The sequence below is a fragment of the Microtus ochrogaster genome, chromosome 6 (assembly GCF_000317375.1).
Source record: "Microtus ochrogaster isolate Prairie Vole_2 chromosome 6, MicOch1.0, whole genome shotgun sequence".
NCBI lineage: Eukaryota > Metazoa > Chordata > Mammalia > Rodentia > Cricetidae > Microtus > Microtus ochrogaster.
In genome coordinates, this window is record NC_022013.1 from 26935404 (window position 1) to 26959504 (window position 24101).

At 39.1% G+C, this 24101-nt stretch overlaps 1 protein-coding gene across 4 annotated transcripts in view; it reads right to left on the reverse strand.

The window, feature by feature from the left end:
* The window catches only part of Camsap2 (calmodulin regulated spectrin associated protein family member 2), a 96637-nt gene that overhangs the window by 33693 nt on the left and 38843 nt on the right, over positions 1 to 24101 (reverse strand). For 2 of the 4 annotated variants that reach the window (XM_013346743.2, XM_026779599.1), the window contains exons 3-7: positions 18747 to 18908; positions 12712 to 12795; positions 12026 to 12058; positions 8929 to 9070; positions 8526 to 8665 (exon numbers count right to left, since the gene is read on the reverse strand). In XM_013346743.2, the coding sequence (XP_013202197.1) occupies positions 8526 to 8665; positions 8929 to 9070; positions 12026 to 12058; positions 12712 to 12795; positions 18747 to 18908 (561 nt within the window). The remainder of the gene's footprint in view (positions 1 to 8525; positions 8666 to 8928; positions 9071 to 12025; positions 12059 to 12711; positions 12796 to 18746; positions 18909 to 24101) is intronic. The other 2 variants (XM_013346744.2, XM_026779600.1) reach the window with 1 other exon arrangement.

Consider the following 24101-nt stretch of genomic DNA (forward strand, 5'->3'; position numbering starts at 1 on the left):
CCAGGCTGGTCTCGAACTCACAGAGATCCGCCTGCCTCTGCCTCCCGAGTGCTGGGATTAAAGGCGTGCGCCACCACCGCCCGGCCATTGTTGAATTTTTAAACATTAAGAATAGCAATATTTTATTTATACTTGAAAACACAAATAATTCTTTAAATGGCTTAAAGGAGTTCTCAAAAGCATACTTCTATAAGACTATACTGGTATGGGCCAATTCTGTGTTCTGTTTTAAATAAATGCTGATTGGTCAGTAGCCAGGCAGAAAGTATAGGCTGGACCATCAGACAGGAAGTAGAGGCAGGGCAAGGAGAACAGGAGTATTCTGGGAAGAAAGAAGCTCTTTCCCCAGTCCTTCCCAGACCATGGAAGAAGCAAGATGTGACTGAAAAAGGTACTGAAGCCATGAGGCTAACATAGATAAGAATAATGGGTTAATATAAGTTACAAGAGTTAATAAGAAGCCTGAGCTAATGGGCCAATCAGTTTTATAACTTATGTAGACAGTCTGTGTGATTCTTTGGGGATTACTGGCTGTGGGGACTGGGCAGGAAAGAAACCCCAACAAGTAGGCCACCATGTTACACTATACACATAATAAGCAACTTACTTATATACATACATATATGGTTTGGTTTTTGTTGGGGAATACTATTTTGAGGTGTGTTACTTTTGTTTATGCTGTGGAACATTTCCTTAATGATGTAAAGATGTGTTGCTTTTGTTTATGCTGCATTTGTTTAACTCTGTGAAGCTGTGATTGTTTGCCTGTCTAAAAGCACCTGATGGTCCTAATAAAGAGCAAAATTTCCAATAGCGAGACAGGAACAAGGAAAGGTGGGGCTGGCAAGCAGAGAGTTTAAATAGAAGGAGAACTATGAGTAAGAGGAACAAGAAGAGAGGGCGCTAGAGGTCAGCCACCTAGCCATCCACGGAGTAAGAGTGAACGAAGAACAAAAGGTCCAGAGGCAAAAGGTAATGGGATAATTTAAGTTAAGAAAAGCTGGCAAGCAGGGTGGTGGTTGTGCTCACCTTTAATCCCAGCACTCAGGAGGCAGAGAAAGGCTAATTGTGAGTTCGAGGCCAGCCTGGTCTACAGAGCGAGTTCCAGAACAGCTCCAAAGCTACAGAGAAACCCTGTCTCAGAAAACAAGGAGGAAGGAGGAGGAAGGAGAAAGAGGAGGCGGGGGAGGAGAAAAGAGGAAAAAAAGCTGGCAAGAAACACGCTAAGCTAAGGCTGGGTGATTATAAGAAACAATAAGACTCCATGTGTTTTATTTAGGAGCTGGGTGGCAGCCCCCCCAAAAAGCCAAAAGAGTAAACCATCACACAACATTTTGGCATACCAACATGGGTCTCTATTTCCATGTATGACCTGTGAAAGCTGGGGGGGAAAGTATATGGCTCCTTTAAGAGTCTATGCCTGCTGGTGAGCCTTGAGTAGCAGTCTGTTAAGTAGGAACAAAAACAAAGTGAAAATGTCTGCCACGGCACAACCATCAGCATCAGCTCAAGAGCTCTAGAAGTTCCTGATCACGTGCCTCAGACCTGGCTGCAAGCTTCAGGCTTGGTTTCCAGGACCTGACCCGTGAGTGGGTGGAGCCAGCCTATAGAACATGCATAAATCAGGGTAGCTTAGCAGTCTAAAGTTTGTTTGGTCAAAAAAAGATTACAGATACGCAGTAAAGGAGGTCCAGACAGAAAAAACTTCTAATAGCTTCCACTGTGTTTTACAATGTGCGTAGGTTTAAGAAAGAAAATGGTTATAACAGCTATAGAAAGAAAAAATAGTTTTAAAAAATAAAGTCTTTAAAGAGATGGTAAAAGAAAAAAGGCATGTAAAGATGGAAAATAACAGTCTGTATACTATTGTGTTGACTTTTTGCTGAAAAGCAAAGGACAGATGCTAAGAGACCTGGAATTGAAAGAAGGACTGTGAAAATAAACCAGCCTAGGTACTGTAGGAATGCCTTAACTCTGAAGAAAAAAAACCAGTCAATGTATTTGTAGAATGGAACTAGAAAGATGCACTGCTCTGGAGAAGTGGGTTTGCTTTTGTTTCCACAGGAAACAAGAGGCTGTGGATTAATTCCAGGTTGATATGGATCTGGTTTGATCAAGGAAGCACTCCTGAATCTTGACAGGTGATATCTATTAACAAAGGTTATTTTAAGTGGTCTTCCCAAGGCTTGATTATTATCTCAATTTTTCTCTCAGGAATCCTTGGGAATGTCTTCACCCATAATTAGCAGGAAGCAATTTATAAAACACAAAGTTCACATTCTCAAGAGAAATGGGGGAGTGGGTAGTTTTTGGTTATTTTGTCAGTCATAGGTATTTGTTATATTCAGGAAAATATAGGATAAAAATACAACTACTAATCTCAGATCTTTTGCATTGGTGTGGATTTTGCTATATTGATACATATTTAAAATCAATTTTGTTACACTGTACATATGTTTTTACTCTTCTTTAAAGGACTTGTGTATATTAATACAAATTTAAGGTCATTTTTGTAACAACATACTGTATATATGTTTCTACTTGTTTAAAGGAGTTTTGTATATGAATAACAATTTAAGGTTATTTTTGTTACAACATATTGTATATATGTTTCTGATCTTGTTTAAGGTATTGTACCTAGGCAGTTCATTTTAAAATGTAGGGTAAAATTTTAGTTTTAAAAGCTATTATGAATTATTTAGGATAATCAAGAAACACAGATCAGTAGTCATCTTTAACAATCAAATTTGTAGATATGCTAGGTATGTTTTCCAGATAATATAGAGATATATTTTAGATAGTCTTCAAACCTTTTAAAGAACTGCAGAATATGGCATTTAAAATGTTTTGTTAATTAAGGGCTTTTCATGACAATAAGATACATCTGCTACTGGCATCAAAGAAGCTCCTTGTGGAGTTTGCTTTCAATGTGGTAAGGCTAGCCACATTTGGGCAAGCATCTGCTCTTGTCTGGACTGTTTGACAATATGTTGGATCAACTGATCATGCAGGACTCACAGGAAAGTGACCACTGAACTTTGCCAAAACAAGGCAGGATGGTCCTTTAGGGTTCTTGTTTCACAGAAGAAACTGCCAGACACTCTGCAAGACAGAGGAAAGTGACTGAAAACGGCCAATATAGGCAGGACAGACAGTCTTTCAAATTTCCTGCTCCAGTAAAAAGTCTGCCAGACACTATGGGCCTGTGGGCCGAAGATGGATGACTTGCAAAGGAGCTTTGGGTGACTGTCCAGGCAGTCAGGTGTCTGCCATTTCTAGAGTTTTTGGAAGTTGTTTGTAATGCACTGTTTTTTCTATTACTTAAATAATATTATACCCTTCTGGTTCCTTGATGGAGTTGAAGAATGGATAGTATTAGTTGCAGTTTTCCTTAGAAATGATAGAAAGTAAGTTTGGGTATAAAATTTTGGATTTACTAAGATAGGATGGATTATGGAGTATTTTCTTTAAATTTATCAGACACGAATTGGAATTCAGTGCTTTGTGAATGTAATATTTACTTGTTCTTATTGTATACAGTCTTACTAAGTTAAACTTTTAAATTTTGTTTAGAAAGAAAAAAAAGGAGAAATGGAATATTTTCAGGTGTGTTACTTTTATGTATTATACTGTGGAACATTTCTTCAATGATGGAAAGATCTGTTGATTTTGTTTATGTTAATTTGTTTCTTTGCTATCTAAAATACTTGGTCTAATAAAGAGCTGAATGGCCAATAGCAAGGGACGAACAAAAATAGGCGGGGCTGGGAGGCAGAGAGAATAAACAGAAGGAGAACGTTAGGGGCCAGCCCTGCAGCCATGCATGGAGTAAGAGTGAAGGTAGGAGAAAAGAAAGGGAAAGTCTAGAGACAAATAGAGACAAAAGGAGGACGGGATAAGTTAAGAGAAGCTGGCCAGGCATTTGTGAGAATAGGACTGTGTGTGTGTGTGCGCGTGTGTGTGCGCGCGCGCGTGCGTGCGCGCGTGCGCTGGCACACACTTCATTTGGGAACTGGGTGGCAGGACTTTTGTTTTTTCTTTATTTGAGACAATGTTGAACCCTGAACAGTGGAATTACAGATGTGCCCCTACTGTATAAGAATAAGGCCTTATATGTTAAAATACACATGAAGAATAATTTCAATTCTAGATATTTAATATATTTCTAAAAGTAGAACTATACAAAACCTGTTTTCCTCATAATGGCTATTATCTCTGGAAATATGAGGTGTTTTCTGATGTCTTGCCTTCTGCTTATCTGTTAATCATCCCATAAGCCACACTTAAAGGCCTAGAAAGGCCAGGCCTATGCTCTTTACTATGTATGTACTAGAACACAATGAATATTTATTGAAGAAATGTATAAATTGACCCATAATTACAAATGTAAGTCAGCAAAACAGCTGAGCCCTGACAAAGACACCTCTGGTGTGACATTAACCTCACTGTCATCAAGACTGAGCTGGTGGGGACTGGAGAGATGGCTCAGCAGTTAAGAACACTGGCTGCTCTTCCAAAGGTCCTGAGTTCAATTCCCAGTAACCATATGGTGGCTCACAACCATCTGTAATGAGTTTGGCGCCCTCTTCTGGCGTGAGGACAGACATGGAGGCAGAATGTTGTATATAAAATAAATAAGTTAAAAAAAAAAAAAAAGACTGAGCTGGGAAGTGCCCGATGAGTAAAGCACTCTCCTGTCTCAGTCTGTGCGCGCATTTCCAGGGACAGCTAACCTAGCGGAAAAGAACAACCTAGAATGTGGCAGCACCATGGTGGTGGGAGGGCTGGCAGCCCAGAAGAAACCAGCTAGCTCAGGTACTCTCTCTTGTTCACCACGAAGAAAGCTTAGCCCCTTTAGGCCTTCTCCACCATGGTGGTCCGCCTAACCAAAGACCAAAAATAACAGAACCAAGATGCCCATGGATCAAAACCTCTGACACTAAGTAGAAATAAATCCTTCCTCATCCTTTGTGATCATTATGACTCACACCTTTGCTTTATAATCTTTACAAGTATACCCTAAAACCAAAGGATAAATTTTGTAAGTACTGAAACCCTGTCTCGAAAAACAAAAAACAAAAACAAAATTTTGTAAGTACTGGTTCTAGGTTCTACTCTGCTAGTACAGTTAACTAGGAGCTGACTTCATCTTTAGAAAAAACATCCCTTAAATGTGCAGTAGTTATCTGTCAGTAGAAAAGGAGTATTTAAGAGACTTGTTAAAAATTGTCCTAATAAATCATGGCAAAATCTAACCACAAGATGGCAGAGCAGGAAGAGATAACTTTTCTGATAACTAAACTGGGGCTTATTTCATTATAAAATTATGATTAAATGACAATAACTTGGTCACATTCCAGAAATGGTACAACAGTAATTTAAAATAATCTTTCCCCAATTTGCTGTGAGACAGAATCTTACTATGTAGCCCTGGCTGGCCCGTAACTCACTATGTAGATCAGATTGGCTGGTAACTGAGATTAGCTTCTTTACTACCTGAGTGCTGGGGATAAAGGTGTGCCTCGCCACACCTGACCTATATGTAGCATGTATCTGCACATAGGTTTGTGTATGTGAGCACAAATGCCTGTGGAAACCAGGAAGTGGTGTTGGAGAAGTTAGAGGCAGCTGTGAACCACTTAACATGGGTACCAGGAACTGAACTCGGGTCCTCTGGAAGAGCAGTACAAGCTTTTAACCTGAGCTAGATCTCCAACTCCCACCTCCTTTAGTCAAGAAGGTCAGATACATATTTAAACAGTGTAAACAACAAAGAATATATAGAATGGAGAAGTCTAGTAAATTTTAACACCTTCTCCCATATCTAGCACCACACTAAGAAGAAATTACTTTTATATTTATCCCAAAGATTCCTTTTCTGAGTCTATATAAAAATATCCCTCAGCATCTATCTGCAGTTGGTTCTAGGGCCCCGTATAGATACCAAAGACTTATGGATGTTTAAGCCACTTATGTAAGATTATGTAGTATATGCATAGAACTTATGTGTACCCTTCCATGGGGGGACCTGGCTTTCTCCCTTCGCAATGTGAGTCCTGGGATCAAACTCAGGGTGTCGGGCTTAGTATGAGCCTTTACCAGCTGAGCCATCTTGCTAGCCCCCATAGAATAATTAAAATCTCCTCTATATTACTTACTAGTAGTTAATACAATATGTATATAGTTATTACACTGAGTCATTTAAGAAATAATGGAGTTTGATCCCTAACCCTGAAAAAGAAAAAAAAAAAGACAAAGGTTTAAAATACACATGCACACACATATACACATACACGTATATACAAACGCATGTAGTTACATTATTGTGGACTTTACCCTCACTTAACAAAGCTCTTAGGGAGCTTTCTGTTTCAGCAAAAACAAAAAAACTCTCAACTACCTTCCTTTAAATGGGTCAATCATATTACAAAACATTTATATTTATGCCTCTACTGAATGCATCACTCCTAACTTTTCAACAATAAAAGTAGTCCTTTACATGCCTTTCGATGGCCACTATCCCTTTAAAAAATAGTCTATCAAGTAGACTGTAAGGGAGCTAGGCTCCAACTAGGATACAGCTTGACCCTTCAATGCTTTTTGGTGGTGCTTAGGATCCAGTATAGGAACTTGCCCAGGCAATGTCCAACAGTCCTCTAAAGCAGCCATATCCCAGTTTGTATTTCTTTAAGAGAAAAGACAGTGCTCGTTTCCCATACATTCCTAAACACCCACTATTAAAAGTTAAAGTAACAATGAGGAGCCCACGAGCATGGACCAAGCAACCTCTCTGGAGTTTAGAGCCTTAAGATAGTACACTAAATTCAAACTTGTAGTTGTGACAATTAAGCAAAAAATGCAGAACGTGAACAAAGACTTTTTGCTGACAATTACTTATTTTAAATAAGTTGATTTAAGGAAATATTTTTATATTTGGATCATGCTCAAAATGATCTAAATATCAGGATTATTGGAAAGTCTATATTCTAGTCTATTCTCTAAAATGGACAGGAAGGAACACTACCAAACTTAATCTATAACAATTTTTAAACAAGTATATATCTTAGGCATATGAAAATTTTTCATTTCATATCATAGAAGTAGCACTTATATTTTATAGAAAATACTAGAAAAGTTGTTAGTAAGATATAAAGGAAATAATGGTGTAAGTAAACCTTCAGAATAGATTAATCAAGGTTTCTCTTTGATGTGTCAGAGTAGGGAGTGTGGTACCATTTGAGTCACTGAGATTAGTGAGTGCCTCATTTGGAAATGCTTTTATCATTGGCTCTATCTTCTGCCCTTTGGAGATCCTGAAATGGACATAGGAAAAAGAGGAGCTACTAAAGAATAAAAGGGTTCCAAGTATAAGACACTAGCATATTCACGAGAGGAGCTCCTTAGCACTTCCAATAGGATTAGCACTGGAATTCTGGTTAGGCTCAACAGAAAATTGTTACTTCTAAACTAAACTAAACATATTGTAACATCACTTATTCCTAAAGCTTTGAAACTGAAGCAGCACATGGAGCGACAAAATTAATAGTTACAATAGCCAAATTACTTAAGTGATCTACAGATTCAATGTAATCCTCAAAGTTCAATGACATTCTTTACAGAACTAGAAAAACCAATCCTGAAGAGCCAAAGTAATCCTGAGCAAAAAAAAAAAAAAAAAAAGAGCATTTGACATCTGACTTAAGAATCTATCAAAGAGGCTAAAGATGGCTCAGTGGGGTACAGTGGACCTAAGGCTGGATCCCCAGCATCTACATAAAAGCTAGGTGTAGCAGTCCTTATCTTAACCTCACATTCACAAACATCCCAACACAAACACACACATACGCACGCATGTACGCACGCGCACACACCAAAGTGCTTCATTTGGTTCTCTAACTAAAAATTCTTCATTAAAATGAAGCTTCATTACTGTTTGGGTTTGCTGTTTATTTACCAGGTGTTTCATCATGTCCCCAGGCATGAATTCAACTCATGCTTTGCCATCAGTTTGTGGAACACTAGGATTACTGGCATACACTCAAACCCAGCCTTAAAGGACGACTCTCACCTTCTGTTAACATTTACCTATGATCAAAAACCATTTAATGGTTCATAATCTACTCTGTCCACACCAAGACAACACATCAATTTTACATATAACCTTGTGTTTGCCTTCACAATCTGAAAGACTTGAAACTAGCAATGGATACTTTAAAGAGAAAAAAAAAATCAACCCAAGTTCTTTACTGATAAAGTTAATTTGTAAGTATTTATATTCATTTATTTTTGGAGACAGGCTTTGCTATAGCTCCACTGGCCTCAGACCCATTACAAAGTTCAAGCTGGCCATGACCTCCTGATCTTCCTGCCCCCACCTTTCTATTGCTAGTACTTGAGATTCAACTTGGGCCCTTATACATGATGGGTACTACTGCACCATTGAGATATACCCCCAGTTTGTTGCTACGATTTTTAAACTTTATCAAAAGGCAAAAAAAAAGAAAAAAAAAAAAGATTTGATTTACCTTTATGGATGAAGCAGCATAAAGCATATCTTCCAAGCTGAAATGGCAGCAACGGTTTAAATATTCTTGGCAAAATTCCTGAATCAGCTGTAGATTATACAAGCTATCGGCCAAAGACATGGTTTCTTTCAAACAAATATCTTCAAATAGAAAAGGGGATGACTTTGGGTTAAATATGAACACTTCATAACTACTGACAGTACAAATACACAATTATGTAAAACTGTTTAGCAAACATGTACTTATAAATAATAGCCACTAGACAAAAAGTTCTCAATTTTTTCTCAGAATTATACGTAAATGTTTTTTAAAAAAAATCCTTCATTAGTTATGAAATGCTGTTGATTTAAATATTTTTGCCATCTATCCACAGTTCAGAGATATATCCCTGGAACACACTTACCCTCTAATCGGACAACACCAGGGCAGTAAAAATGAATAAGGGCAGCTAATGCACAGCCGTCTGTACCATCCTTCAACAGATTTTCTACCAATGGAATGCAAGGCAGTTGTTTAAGCAATGTTTGTTCCTTCCTGTAACGAGCCTACAATATAAAGAGATCTAAATAAATACTAAACAATGCAAAGAAAGCAAACATAAAATCCCACAGAATTGTAGTTATAGTTCTTAATAATATTAAGGAACTACAAATCAGGAGAAACAAGAAATACCAACTACTCACCTTTTGGCAATAATACTACATACCAAGGTTAAATTTACAGCAACAATACTAATTCAAATCAGATGCAATATAACATTTTAACAATGATATCAAATGGCATTTAGTTTATAGTAGTTACACAATCACAAAACAGATCTGAACACTACATTCAAATCAGTTCTGTTCATTTACTGATTAAAATTTTATTTACTATTAGACTTAATCAAGACTAAAGTTCCTACACAAAAAGATAGCTTTTGAAGAGCAAAAGAATCATTTGAGCAGAAATAATTATAAAAACTATCAAAATTGGAGAGGAGCAGCTAGCTAGTCCTATCAACAGAGGAGATCTGGAGTCAAGAAACAGCACCAAAGCATTCTGCTCCATCATCTGAACATCGGGGTACACATACCAGACTTTGAACCAGGAACAGAGCCAAGTGGAAGGATCCTGCTCCCCTCAGAAAAACAAAACTTGGATTCTAAAAATAACTTGATGTGACTGGATAAAAATGTTAAGACAGAGGCCAGTGTGGTGCCGGCAGTAGAGTGCTTTAATCCCAGCACTTGGGAGGAAGAAGCAGGCGGATCTCTGTAAGCTGGAGGCCAGCCTGGTCTACAGAGCAAGTTCTAAGACAGCTAGGACTACACTGAGAAACCTTGTTTCTAAAATCAAAATAATAAAATACTTGTCTCAAAAAACCAAAAAAAAAAAAAAGAAGAGTACAAAATAATAAAATAAAAATACAAATGTTAAGACAGACCTCTAAGAATGAAAACTGCTGTAAAAAGTTAAGAGAAAAACTCTGAAGCCAATTACCTGTACTTACATCCTGGTTCTGCCATTTATTAGCTGTGACTTTGGACAAGTTACTTAAACTCTCATTTCTCATTTTCCTTATCTGTAAAACAGGGATAGTAAAACCTACTTCATAGTACCACTGGGAGATTTAAAACGATGCTGGGCACACAGAAGCAGTCACTGCAGGCTAGCTGTCATTTGCTGGAAGCTCCACTACAGGCAAGACAAATAATGCTTATGATTCGCTGACGGCACATAAAGCCTTTTATTAGCAAAATGTATGATTACAGAGGCTATTACTATTTAGAAGTCATTTTAAAAAGATTTATTTTGTGCATATGGGTGTTCTGCCTGCATGTAAATATGTACACCATATGTATGCCTGCTCTCTGTGGGAGCCAGAAAAGGGTTATATCCCTTGGTACTTGAGTTACAGAAGGTTGTGAGCCAGCATGTGGGTTCAGGGAGTTGAACGTGGTTCCTATGCACAAGTAGTAAGTTCTCTTAACTGCTGAGCCATCTCTCCAGTTGTAGGTGTCAGTTTTACAAGAGAACAATTTAAATATTTTCTTCCAAGTCTATCTAAACTCTCACCTCTGCAATTTATAAATTAAAATATAACTGTGAAAAATACTTGAGGCTAAAAACAGAAAATTTCAAATTTATTGAACAAAGCACTTAATACATGAAGGTGCATTAAATTCTTTTAAATGACATCCTCCAGAAAACATATGCACCAGTGAAGAAAAAGGTATTTATTTCTGCTTCTCTTTCCCTCAATCCCGACTGACAAGAATCATGGAACATGTTTTCCTCTTGAAAAGAAATATTTGGAGGAGTGCAAGGCAGACATTATAACTTTCCCTACATTCAGAAAATAATATATGTACAAATTTTTTTTATATGGATTATACTTTCCCTTCCTGTTCTCTTTTTGGGGAGAGGGGGTGTGTCAGTACAGCTTACACTGTACAGATCTCAGTCCTCCGGCCTCGGCTTCTGAATGCTGCTGTTGTGAGGCGTCTTACATAGCCTAATTAAGACTCTTTGATCACTGACTTTTACATTGGCCCTAAAAAATTGAATTTTGTTGCTGAGAAATAATTTCGAAGAGAGGGAAGAGAGGAGAAGAAGAAAGAAAATCACCCAGTGGTGAGCTCACTTTCCAGGTAGGGAGCACTGTTCCATACCCATCTTCTTTGCTCTGACCTCCAAGCAGGAGAGCTGGACTGAACCAGCTTAGCATCACCAGCAAAACTGGTTTCATTTATTCTACTCCCTTTGTCAATTAGCACTTATGGATAAGGAGTGTGTGTGTATACACTCACAGTAACAATGACTGTCTATGGTTTAGACAATTATGAGGAGCAGGTCAAAGCATTTTACTAAAGACTATATCCTGTAAAATCCACTGAGCAAATGAACTTTAACATGAGGTTTGTACAGTTCCCAGATAAGTTATCTACAGTCTGTGAGCTATAGGGAATCTTTTTCTTTCTCTCTCCCTCTCTCTCCTTCCCTCCCTCCTTCCCTCCCTTCCTTCCTTTTTTTTTTCTCCTGGTTTTAAGTGCCCATTCTTCATCCTGAGATGTCGATCATCAGGTGAAATCAGAGTTTCACAGTTTAGGTACAGTACTGGTGAGGACACATAAGCTTCTGACTTTTCAAAGAGTGAAGTGCTATCTTCAATTAAGGTATAAAGAAAACAATTCTGTGAAAAATAATTCAAACATGCAGACAACTTACACACGGGATTATTCAAATTCACTTTTAGGAAAACTGTTAATAGCAGAAAGATTTGTACCCATGGGTTGTTTTACCCACTGGCATTACTAATAATGGTTTATGAATGATGTGATAAGCAAAGGTGTTTATGCTTTAATTTTCCATTTTATATGATGGAAGTATATTAAACCTAATCTCTCTACTCGATGACAAACAAATTTGTATGAGGTAGTGATAGCACAAGCTATAAACAATTCCACCAAAACCATCACAATTATGGAGAGAAAAGTGAAGTAGTGAGGAAAACTTACTGGAACCAGTTTCCAAAACCATTTGGAAGGAGACTTCAGAGGAAGCAGCGGAGGGAGAAAAGACAGAGCAGGAGGTGAAGGAAAAGTCATCAGAATCATCCACAGCAGGCTACAGAGGGCTCCTGACAGTGGGTCTCCAGTCACAGTGCTCACGTGTCCTATGACTGACACTTGAGTTAAAGCTACACGAATCCCTAACACCAAGACCAGCGCCATCTCCTCTCCTTTGCTCTCCCCAAACAGAATCACATTTTAGGAAACTAAGAGTATTTTAGCAACAAAGAGTTCTAGTTCAGAGATTCAGAATCACATATTGCACCTACAAATAAATAAATATATCCATATTATTAAAGTAAAAAGAATATAAGGTTAGATTCTTAGATACTAGGAGACCAACTGGAAGAAAGGAATAGTCTTTCTGAAGGGGGAAAACCACTCCAATAAACAGAAGCCTAAAGTAAAGAGCAATGTAGCTGAAGTGCCGAGGAATCTAACGGCTAATAATTTTTGCTATCTAAGGGTGTTCTACAGAATATCATTTTTTATCCTTTAAAACCTAAATTCAGTAAGCCTCTAATCTCAGTAGAAATCAATCACTAATGGTTATTTTGCATTTCCTAGAACAGTTCTCGCATCTCTAAAACGTATGACTACCCATCATAACCACTCTGCACTGCAGTGTGTACCTTTTGACCTCCTGGAGCTTCGGCTGTGTGATGCTCTTTAGACTTTTGTTCTTGTTCCATTATGTCTTTCAAGTGTTCATTCACCTTAAAAAAAAATATATATATATATAAAAACAATGTGAATTTGCATTAAAATACAGCAACAAAATCACATGGTTAGATGACTAATATCAAGTACAAGTAACAGACAAATAAAATATCATTTTTAACTAGAAAATAGTAACTTTATTTAAAACTCTAACATCAGCTCCATAAATTAACAGTACATGTTGAGCACCTTTTTGCTAGAAATTGGAATGTTCTAGTTCTAGTAAGAGCTTAGTATACTTGTAACATGCATTATACTATTAGGTATTCAACACACAAAGCCCATCTGAGATAATAATTATAAGTTCTGTACAAAACATAAAAAGCAAGGCTGGAGTACATATACAGCTCAATGATAGAGCATGAGGCAGCACGTGTGAGACCCTGTGTTCAACCACAGCACCAAATACATACATTTATGCATTGCATGCATGTAAAAACCTGGTAAAGATAAACAAAGGCAGGGGAAAGAAGGAAAGACTCCGGAAGAAAGTGAACACAGCAGACTCCACTTCATTTCATTTTAACTGACTTGACATAGCCTATGATCACCTGGAAAGAGTTCCAATGAATGACACTGGGTTGGCCTGAGGACATGTCTACGGGAGACTGTCTAGTTGCTGCACCACTGGCAGGAGCAGGGAGGTGGTATGGTGGGAAAGTGTGTGTGTGTGTGTGTAATGAAATGTGTAAGAGTGGGGACAGCAAGTTGAACACAAGCAAGCAAGCAGCATTCATTTATTTCTCCATGCTCTTGATTTTGAGTTTGATGTGACCGCCCCACAATGATGCCAGGTTATTTTATCATAGCGACAGAACTAAAACAGGTCGTGTGGTCTCCCCACAGCTGACACAGAGAAGAGTGATTAGAACTTAAGCAGAAACATAGTCTCACTGGCTTGAAGAATCAAAGAGAAATCTGACATCAGATTAGCTGTATGTGAAGAGCATCCTGGGAAGGATGAGATCACAGTTAAGGAAGACCAACTAATGCTATGACCCTTTAGTACAGTTCCTCAAGTTGTGGTGAACCCCAACCTAACAGTTTTTGTTGCTACTTCAAAAGTGTAATTTTCTGCATGGACGGATGCTCACCTTTCTGGACCTGGGGGAAACAGGGAGGACCTTGGTAGGGAACCCTGACTGCTCCTTGGACTGCAGAGGGAGGGGGAGGGGAGGGAAGTGGAAGGAGGGAAGGAGGTGGAAATTTGCAATAAAAAATAAATTAAAAAAACAAAACAAAACAAAAAACAAAAGTGTAATTTTGCTACTGTTATGAGTCATAATGTGAGTATCTGATATGCAACCCCCAAAGAGTTGAGAACCACTGGTCTACCTATAATTTAGTCTCAAAATTTTGGCTACACTTTGGACTATATATGCTTTAAAAAGAAACCACAGACCAAAGGGAAAAAACACCTGCTAGGAGGCCAAAGAAGTGCCACTGGAGGGAAGTCTGGTGTTTAGATTCCATCAAATAAAGGGAAGCTTTAGTAACTACCTCAGATTCTCCAAAGACACTTCAGCACGATAGCTTGTGCTTTAAAAGATGGCTGAGTTGAAAAGTATGCACTGGATCTGTCAGAAAGGAGACCCTAAACTGACCAAGAGGAGCAATTTCTGAGTATGAGTGAAGACGAGACAGCAGACAGAGGGCTGACCAATTAGGGAAGTAACACTTCGGGGAGTGTTCAAAGAATCAAATGAGGCTGTGTGTGGATGGAGAAACACGAGAACAAGCTCCAGTGAGGACAATTCAGCTGGGAAGGAGAATGAGAAGTCACAGCCCAGTTAAGAAGGAACAGCAGGAAGATCACAGAGCAGCACCGGCAGCACCTCCTGCTCCACACAGACCTAGCCTGCAGTTTAACAAGCTCCCATATCAAATTCCAAAACGAGGCAGAGGGACCAAGACCATGAAAAAGGGTGAAGGAATTTCTAGGGAGCACTTCTCAAACTGTGGGGTCATACTGCAGGTATTTACATGGAGAACCACTGTTTTAGAGCAACAGGTTTTGGGGTGCTCCCTCTGAGGGAAGGGTATGCTTTCCATCTTAGGGAAAAGAAGACAGTGAGAAGCAGAAAGGCAAACAGATTCAGTAGTGAGAAGAGAAAACAATTCTAACCTGATGAATTGCCCCTAAGTAGATGAGGTCAGCCAACTTAGCTGCAGCTCAAAGTAACAGGGAAAACTAGCAATGGATGAAGACTAGAGAAGATGAAACAGTCTCTAAGTGTGGGGAAGCAGACTTCTAAGGGTCCGTCATGGACTGGCAACTGTGTGGCTGTGCTCACCTGCAGTTCTAAACTTGAAACTGCACCAGCTTTCCTGTGTCAGTTCCTCTAGTAACATTTAATTCTCTAAGCCCAGGCAGAGACCAGATGTTAACCAAGCTCAATCACCTAAGTCTTGGTCAAGGGCTGCAGAGATGGCAGTTAAGAGCACTTACTGCCCCCACAGAGGACATGGGTTCAGTTCCCAGCAACCACATGCTGGCTCACAACCCTCTGAAATTTCAGTTCCAGGGGAATTCAGTATTTTCTTCTGGACCCTTCTGGACACACATGTACCACACATAAACTCATACAGGAAAACATATGCAAAATAAAGACAAGCAGATCTTTAAAAAATGCTAATGTATTAAGTCAAATAAAAAATTGAAAAATCTCAGCAACAGAATGGATAGAGGAGAAGTCAGTATCTGAGCTTGAAGACATAGTAAAGGAACTGGAACAACCTAAAGAGGGCACGAAGGTATATAAGAATTTCAAGACATATGTGACACTCTGAAACAAATTTTTGGGCTAAGGTATAGAGGGAAATCTTCACATTCTAAAGGCATAGACATTTTCAAAACAACCATAAAAGGTAATCTCCCAGAGCTGGCAAGGAGGAGACATCGAGGACACTGTCAGGCGTATCACTGCTGTGACGAAACACCACCACAACCGAAGCAACTGGGGGAGAAAGTGCTTATTTGGCTTCCGTTTCCATCACGGTTCATCATGGAAAGAGGTCAGGGCAGAAATTCAATCAGGGTAGGAATGTGGAGGCAGGAACTGATGCAAAGGCCACGGAGGGGTCCTGCTTGCTGGCTTGCTCCCCATGGCTTAGTCTGCTTTCTTACAGAACACAGGACCACAGCTGATGTGGGAGTGATTTCTTATTAATAAAGAAACTGCCTAGGCCCCTTGATAGGCCAATCCTTAAGTGGGTGGAGTAAACAGAACAGAGGGCTGGGAGAAAGAAGTTGAGTCAGGGAGTCGCCATGACTGTCCCATTCCAGATAGATGCAGGTTAAGATCTTTCCTGGTAAGCCAGCTCGTGGGCTACAAAGATTAATAGAAATGGGTTAGATTAATATGTAAGAGCTAGCCAATAAGAGGCTGGAACTAACGGGTCCAGGCAGTGTTTAAAAGAATACAGTTTCCGTGTAATTATTTCGGGTATAAAGCTAGCCGTACAGGCGGCTGGATGCTGGGTACGCAGCTCTGCCGCTCCTAATTCAACACACAGCCCAGGGGTGACACCACCCACATGGACTCCCACATCAATCACTAATTAAGAATACGCCTCAGAGACCTGCCTGCAGCCTGATCTTGGGGAAGCATTTTCTCAACTGAGGCTCTTTTCTCTCAGAAGATCCAATAGCAGAGAGATTGAAGCAGTAATTAAAAATATCCCAAATTTAAAAATTTAAAAAGTCCAGACCCAGGTGGATTCACTGGTAATATTACCAAACTCTCAAAGAAGAACTAAACCTAACACTTCTCATACTAATCCGTAAAAATAGAAAAGGAAGAAACATGGCTAAACTCTTTTTACAAAGCTAATATTACTCTGACACTCAAAACATTCCAAAAGTGGCAACAACAACAAAATTACAGACCAAACTCCCCGATGAATATAGCTTCAAAAATTCCCAATAAAATATTTGCAAACCAGGCTCCAGAACACACCAAAAGATCACTAACTGCCAGGCGGTGGTGGCGCAGGCCCTCAATTCTAGCACTCGGGAGGCAGAGGCAGGCGGACCTCTTCAAGTTCAAGGCCAGACCAGCCTGACCTACAGAGTTATAGGACGGGCTCCAAAGCTACACTACAGATATTCTGCCTCAAAAAGGCAAAAACAAAACAAAACAAAAAATTATTAACCATGATTAAGTAGGCTTTATTCCAAAGATGTATGGATAGTTCAATACAAGTAAATTAATAAATGTTATAAATGCATATATGGACTTAAGGACAGAATCACATGATTATCTTCCACAAGCACAGGAAGAACTTCTGAGGAAACCCATTAAGTCATACAGAGGGGACTGGAGAGAGATGGCTATGAACTGAACAGAGTTCTCAAAAGAAAAAATGTAAATGGTTAATAAACATTTTTAAAGGTGTTCAACATTGTTAGCTATGCACTAGCCATGACCTCCATGTGGTGATCGGAGGACAGCTTTCTAGAGTTATTTCTCTCCTTCGACACAAGCATTATTGAAACAATGCAGCTTCCCTTAGAGCCGATAGCCACAGGCTTTTGACTGAGTTTACAGTATCAGGCACAAATTCCTTTCTGTGAGCAGGCCTCAATTCCAGTCTGAGAGTGGTTTTGTTAGCCCTGTAACTTTCAGGCCACTACTGTACTAGTGGGCATACTTGCCTAGCTGAACATATTATAGCACACACAGTCCAGCGGTGGGTAAGACCATCACTTGTCAAACTGCCTTCTAAATACTTGTTTTTATTCCCACAAAGTGGCACGGTTTTCAACCTTGGCCAGAGATGCTTCTTTTTGCAGTGGGTAGCCATTGAAGAAGAGACTCATAACTGGTCAAAGAGTTAATAAGTGACTGTTGAGTGCTCATCTCTAAATGGGACATCTATACAATCCCTACATCCTGGAAAAACGGGGTAGCCATAAGAGCTGGAGGGTGGGAGAGATGTGAAACACTGTCTTCTGGACACGACCTCACAGCATCCCCGCCCCTGCTGTTCGAGCACTGATTACAGGTGAGCTGCCAGCTTTTCGTAGGTTCAGGGGATCTGAACTCCAGACTTGAAGCTTATGCAGCAAGTGCTTTACTTACTGAGCCATCTCTCCAGCACAATTTAGCTTATGACAAGCTTCATGCAAACATTTAAGGAAGGACACCTCAAGACATAACTTCCATATTTGTTCACTGCCTGTCCCACAAAATAGTTTAATTTCCTCTGCAAGGACAACTGTAAATGAAAGCTGGTCCATCTGGATGTGGTGGCACGGGCCTGTAATCCCAGAGACAGAGCCAAGAGGATCTCTACAAGTTTCAGGTCAGTCAGGTCTATACAGTGAGATCTTGTCTCAAAACTGGATGCATGAATGTGAGTCAAGAATTAACTACTCAAATGACAAGGAAAATTAAATTAAAAATTTAATCATGTTCAAGGCACAAAAAAAAAATCACCAAGAAAGTGAATCCATAATCAATATGATTTTGTACAATTCAGTTAAACAAACCTAAGATGCTCACAATCAGAAATATGAGAATCATATCCAAAATTATTTCACTGCTCACTATATGGTTCCTTATTCTGAGTGCTCTCAGTTTTGCAATGATCTGGTATGAGCTGACCCTAAGGAGTCACTATGAAGCATGGGTACAATTACAGACACCGTCAAACATCAAATCTGTTCTATCATTGCATCACTCTTGTTTTAAGACTAGGCCTCACTGTAGCCCAGTCTGGCCTTGAACCTGATCAGATCTTCCAGCTTCAGCCTCACAGGTACTGAGATCACAGATCTAAGCCACTGGCTCAGCTTTACACTTTTTAAAACAAAATGTTTTCAGTAAATTGCACAACTTTAGCTTACATTCTGATTTAAAACAAAAAGTCACACAGGAGCAATGAGTAATTGCAGATTTTAGTTTTCTGCTAGTCGATCATTTCCAGGTGAGCATAAGCCTACCTTATTTATCCAGTACATGACAGCATCTTCAATATCATAGGGCAGATCTGTAGCTTGAAAAAAAGCTGAATACTGTTGAGCACATGCAATTACTTTTTCTATGCTGACCATCTCTACAGTATATGCCATCATTAGAGTATCAATCATGGCCAAATGTGCACTCTGAAAATAGAAAAGCACAAACAATTTCGAAATTACACTTAGAAACTGCTTTATTGTAAAATATTAGCATTTTCTTAAAAACAGTAGTAAAGCCAGAATACAGACAGGTGTTAAGAAAGCACAAAGCATGCTAAAATAAGCTGATACTAGACTAGTTTATTTTTCAAATACTGTTGAAGACTTATATTAAGATGCTCTTTATTCACTCAAAGCCTCCTCTCCTTTTCACATGATAATCATGCATCTATCATTTGCAATGTAGTGTACAAATTCCAGGATTGCTGCTGCTGCTGATCTCCCCTCATTTCTCAAACCCAGAGTACATTAAAATATCCCTCTGTGCTCTTCATTAATATTGACACACCTTCAATCTAGATGACAAAGTTTCACTTCTGAATAAATAACAAAAAACTTGTAACTAATTTTCTTGCCTCCAAATTCTTTCTCATCTAACTCCTATGGCACAGAACTTCCAGTATTTTCTCAGGGTTTTTGTTTTGTTTTTGGTAATATATGAATCTGTTATATGGTAGTTAAAAACAAAAAATATTATAAAGCATATTAATGGTCGCTCTCCCACTTCCCAGCAGTGCCTTCAGTTGGTATGCATTCTTACAAAAAATTACCATACACTAGTTAACTACACTGTTCACACTGTCTACTATCTTTGGCATTATAAATAGTGCTGTAACACTGACCTCTAGTGGATAATTACTTCCTGTGGGGCTACTGGGTCCAAAACTACAGTATAAGCTTTGATAACTGGGCAAGTTACGCCAATCTTACATCCCACCAAGAATGTTATCAGCATGCCAATTTCTACATTTTTTAATATTTTTCATCTATATGAAAGGTTAAAAAGCTCATACTTGACTCTGCAATTATCTAATTATTGCCAGGCATGCTTTTGTGTGGTTAGCAACTATCTGCATTTCCTCTTCAGAAACTGCCCGTTAGTATCTTTTGCCTGTCTCTTCTTTGGGGTGTTTTCATTCCCACTGACTTGTAAAGCACTTATCATATACTTGTTAGAGTCCTCTTTTGTCTAGACAGCAAACACGTTTTCCTAGCCTTTCTTGATAAAATCTGTCCATTTTGGAGCTTTCTTTATGGCTCTGAAGTTTTACACCATGTCTACTACAGTCTTCTCCAACCTAATTCTTTATTTTCTCCATTATATTAAATCCATTTGAATTCTGAAGATGTTATAAACTAGGGAATAGATATTTTTTTCCAAATCAGAGACTGCATTTTATCATTCCTACCAAAAAAAAAAACCCATATTTTTTACATAATAAAACTTGGACTCCTGTTGTTTCCTTGGAGATTAAAACCTTCCATCTTGGAGGGAAGTTCCTTAAGACGCACAATTTAAATTAAAAGGGGGTTAAAGAGACAGGATGGTCTAAGAAGAGAAGAAGCTGGGGGAAGTAAATAACTCAATAGCTTCAGGAAGCCCCTGAAGTTAGCCAGATTTACTAGGCTGTTCTATTCTCCAGTCCATATTAAGTTGTAAGGATTGCTGCAGACTCTTTTAGACCAGCTGAGCTGCCTGGAAGGACACCCTCCAACCTGCTTAGTTGCCTGTGGGCTGTGCGGTGTGTTCCAGGTTCCCCCTTTGTGAACTGTAACCATGTCAGGGTGCACTTTGGTAATACAGTCATCTCAGTCATTTCTGTTCCTATAAGGAACCCCAATAAAACACATTGGCTTATTAGGTTGGACTTTGGTGGTAACTTTACTTTAGACTGCCGTTGGTTCCCTGTCAGGAGTGGGTAGACATTCAAGCATCCTCAGGTACACCGTCACACAAAAACTCCTTATGGAGGTAAAGCTTTATTATCTGACTTGTGCCTCTCACTCTGGCCTTACTAATCCCTTCTTCACCCTATACATCTTTGAAAAAAGCAAAACAAAACTGTCTGCTAGTCTTTTTTTAATTAAATTTTATTTTCATTTTTCATACCAACACCAGTTCACCCCCGCCCTTCTTCTATTCCCCCTCTTCCTCCCATCCCACCTTGCATACACTCCTCAGAGGGGGTAGGGTCTCCCTTGAGGAGTCAACAAAGTTTGGCATACCAAGTTGAGGCAGGACCAAACCCCTCCCCTCTGTATCAAGGCTGAATAAGGTATCCCACCGTAGGGAATGGGCTCCAAAAAGCCAGTTTATGCATCCGGGATAAGTCCTGGTCCCATTGCAGCCTCCTCCTCCCTCCCCCCACAACAGAACAAGTCACATATCTGTCACCCACATTCAGGAGGGCCTAGTTCATTCCCATGCAGGTTCCCCAGCTGTCAGTCCAGGATCAGTGAGCTCCTACTAGCTCAGGTCATCTGTCTCTGGTTTTCCCAATCATGATCTTGACACACACACACCCTTACTAGCCTTTAAATGTGTCATTCTTTCTCAAGCTTCTGTGTCTTGAGTTCTTAAGTTCTCCTTTTAATACTGACTGACACAGGTTTGAATGGGACTCGCATTGTAAAGCTCTTCCTTTGCCCTTTCCAATCAGATGCCTCATCCAAACTCTGAACTGAGCACAGATTCTTCCCAACTGTAATTATGTTACACATTATGTTCTGACTTCACGGAGCAGAAAATGAGCACAGGTATCCAACACCGTCCATGATAATGCGAAAGAGCTTCTCTTACTTCTATACAGTCATCTGCGTACAAAACTCTTGTTTCTCAAGGACAAGAAAGTTACCTTCTTACATACTACATCTACAGAAGGAGGGAGACAGGAAGGAATGAGCTAGGTACTGGCTACCACAAACTTAAGAGTGGGTTTTGTGCTGGAGGTTGAGGAAGTGAACTGACTGTTTTCCTCTAGAACATTTCACAGTATTAAGAGGAAATCAATCTTTCCACTTCTGCCTTCTACTGATGTGTGAGTGTGAGCACACACACACACACTAAAAAGGATTCATTTTAGTATTTTACATCAAAAGGGAAATACAAATGTTCTATAATGGGTAATGTAGGAAAGTGCGGCTACTTTATAATATGTGAAATGTATATAATAAAACTAGTAAAAAAAGTACAACAATGTTCCTCTATATTAATATGTCATATATATGAAACAGGAAGAAAAAGCAATGACTAAAAGCTAAACTTAGAAAGTGCCTTGTCATATACAGTATGTAAAGATACACATTAACCTGCAGTTTACTTCAAGAGCTGGGCTAGTGAACAGCAAACATAATTACTAAAGCAGCTTTAAAACAGCTCAGTCCTGACAGAAGACTGAGATGACTCTATTGTTGTATGTATGCAGTTACTCCTATGTGGTATTCGTTTATAAGAACTCTTGTGTTTCAATTTTTTCATGTTTTTACTTTAGGAAATGAGGTAATGTAAGAATCATATAAAACAAATATATATAATAGACCTAGAAAAGATCAACACTAAAAAAACCCTCAAGGTCAAAGGTAGTTTTAAGTAAAATACAATTTCCTATCTAAGCACATTAACATCATATTGATGACGACAGTTAGCACTGTTTGATGGCAGGTGCTGTTCAGCTTCTTCCGGTTAACTGCTCCTAGTACTCTCTCTATGCAAAGTCTTCAGTACGTAATGTTTTCAGGGTCTACAGAAAACTTGTTTAATATACAACCTTGGAGTTAAAACTATTATGTCTATTTTACAGAAGAAAACTATTTAACTGATTCATGGTTACACAGCAACCAGGAAAAGTAGGCAGCACACAAACAATCGCATGCCATTCTTGCAGACTTAATGCCAATCTACACTCTAACTCCCTGTACTACAATAGAAGCAACAGTGCCTGCTGAGGCCACTAGGTGGCAGAGTGAAATATGGTATTTAGGAGCAAGGGCAAAAATACTGGTTACAAAAACAAACAAACAAAACCCAGGAGAGCTCCACACACATTTTAATAAAAAGGAATGGACGTTGGGCTTCAAGGACTTTGACTTTAGTGAAATTTGAAGCATCATCCAAAGGTCAACAGGGGGCTGACTCTATATCTGTATTACCAGGAGTGTATTTTTGTTTTCTCCAATAGTAGTCTAGGCAAAAAATAAGGTACACGTTATGGTGAGAAATGAAGGGTAGAAATATTAAAGAAATGAACTCTGGGGCTAGGAGACAGCTCAGTGAGTGAGAGCTTTTGCTGTGCAAGGAGAGTGTCCTGGATTTGAATTCACAGCACCCACATAAAAAGCTAGACACGACTGCACACGCAGAAGCCCTCCACTGGGAGGCTGGAGACAGGCAGGTCCTGTCTGTGTTTCTAGGTGATAAGACAGCGTACGTCCTCTTCTGGTTTCCAGACGTGCACTCATGGGTACATACAGTCACACACTTGCACCATACACATACACATCTTTTGAAAAGCAGAAATGAGAGTTTCAAAGTGTTGTAAGAAGAAACTAAATGGCTATACGGCTTTTATAATTCTTGCAAAAGAGTCAGATACATAACTACGAGAAAAATTCCTACAACGAGTACTGGTCTCAGCCCCATACAGAAGTCTTCCATAGGGACAGAGGAGGAAACTAAGACTTAGATTATAAACAGGAAGTACTTGAGTCATTCTACTGAAATGGAACATACAGCATAGACACATCAGGATGTTTTTAGGAGTTAATCCCAATTTAGTAATTAATACTCACATGTCATACGGGTTTGCCATTTGGAATATATTTAACCTCAAATGAAAAGTGAAAAAATTTTAATGTGCCATTCTGGACAGACATATAAAGAAATTGTTTATCAGTAGCCAAATTACAATAGTATATAGTTTAAAAGGAAATAGTTTTAAAGCATCATTTATAAATATAAAAAGATCATAAAATTTCTGGTCTTAACCCTTAGATTAATTAAGTGATCACCAGCAAATCTCTCCTGCTGCTGTGCATCAATACTGCACAACCAGGTAGTAGCAGCAGCACAACATAGTTTGTACACCAGAAATAAGATGGCATGCTGAGCAAAGTGGCACACACCTATAAATCTCAACACACAGGTGTCAAGAGCAATGTAAGTTCAAAGCTAGACTGAGCTACTGGAACCCTGTCTCAAAAAGCCTTTAATCCCAGCACTCGGGAGGCAGAGGCAGGCAGATCTCTGTGAGTTTGAGACCAGCCTGGTCTACAGAGCTAGTTCCAGGACAGGCTCCAAAGCTACAGAGAAACCCTGTCTCGAAAAACCAAAAAAACCAA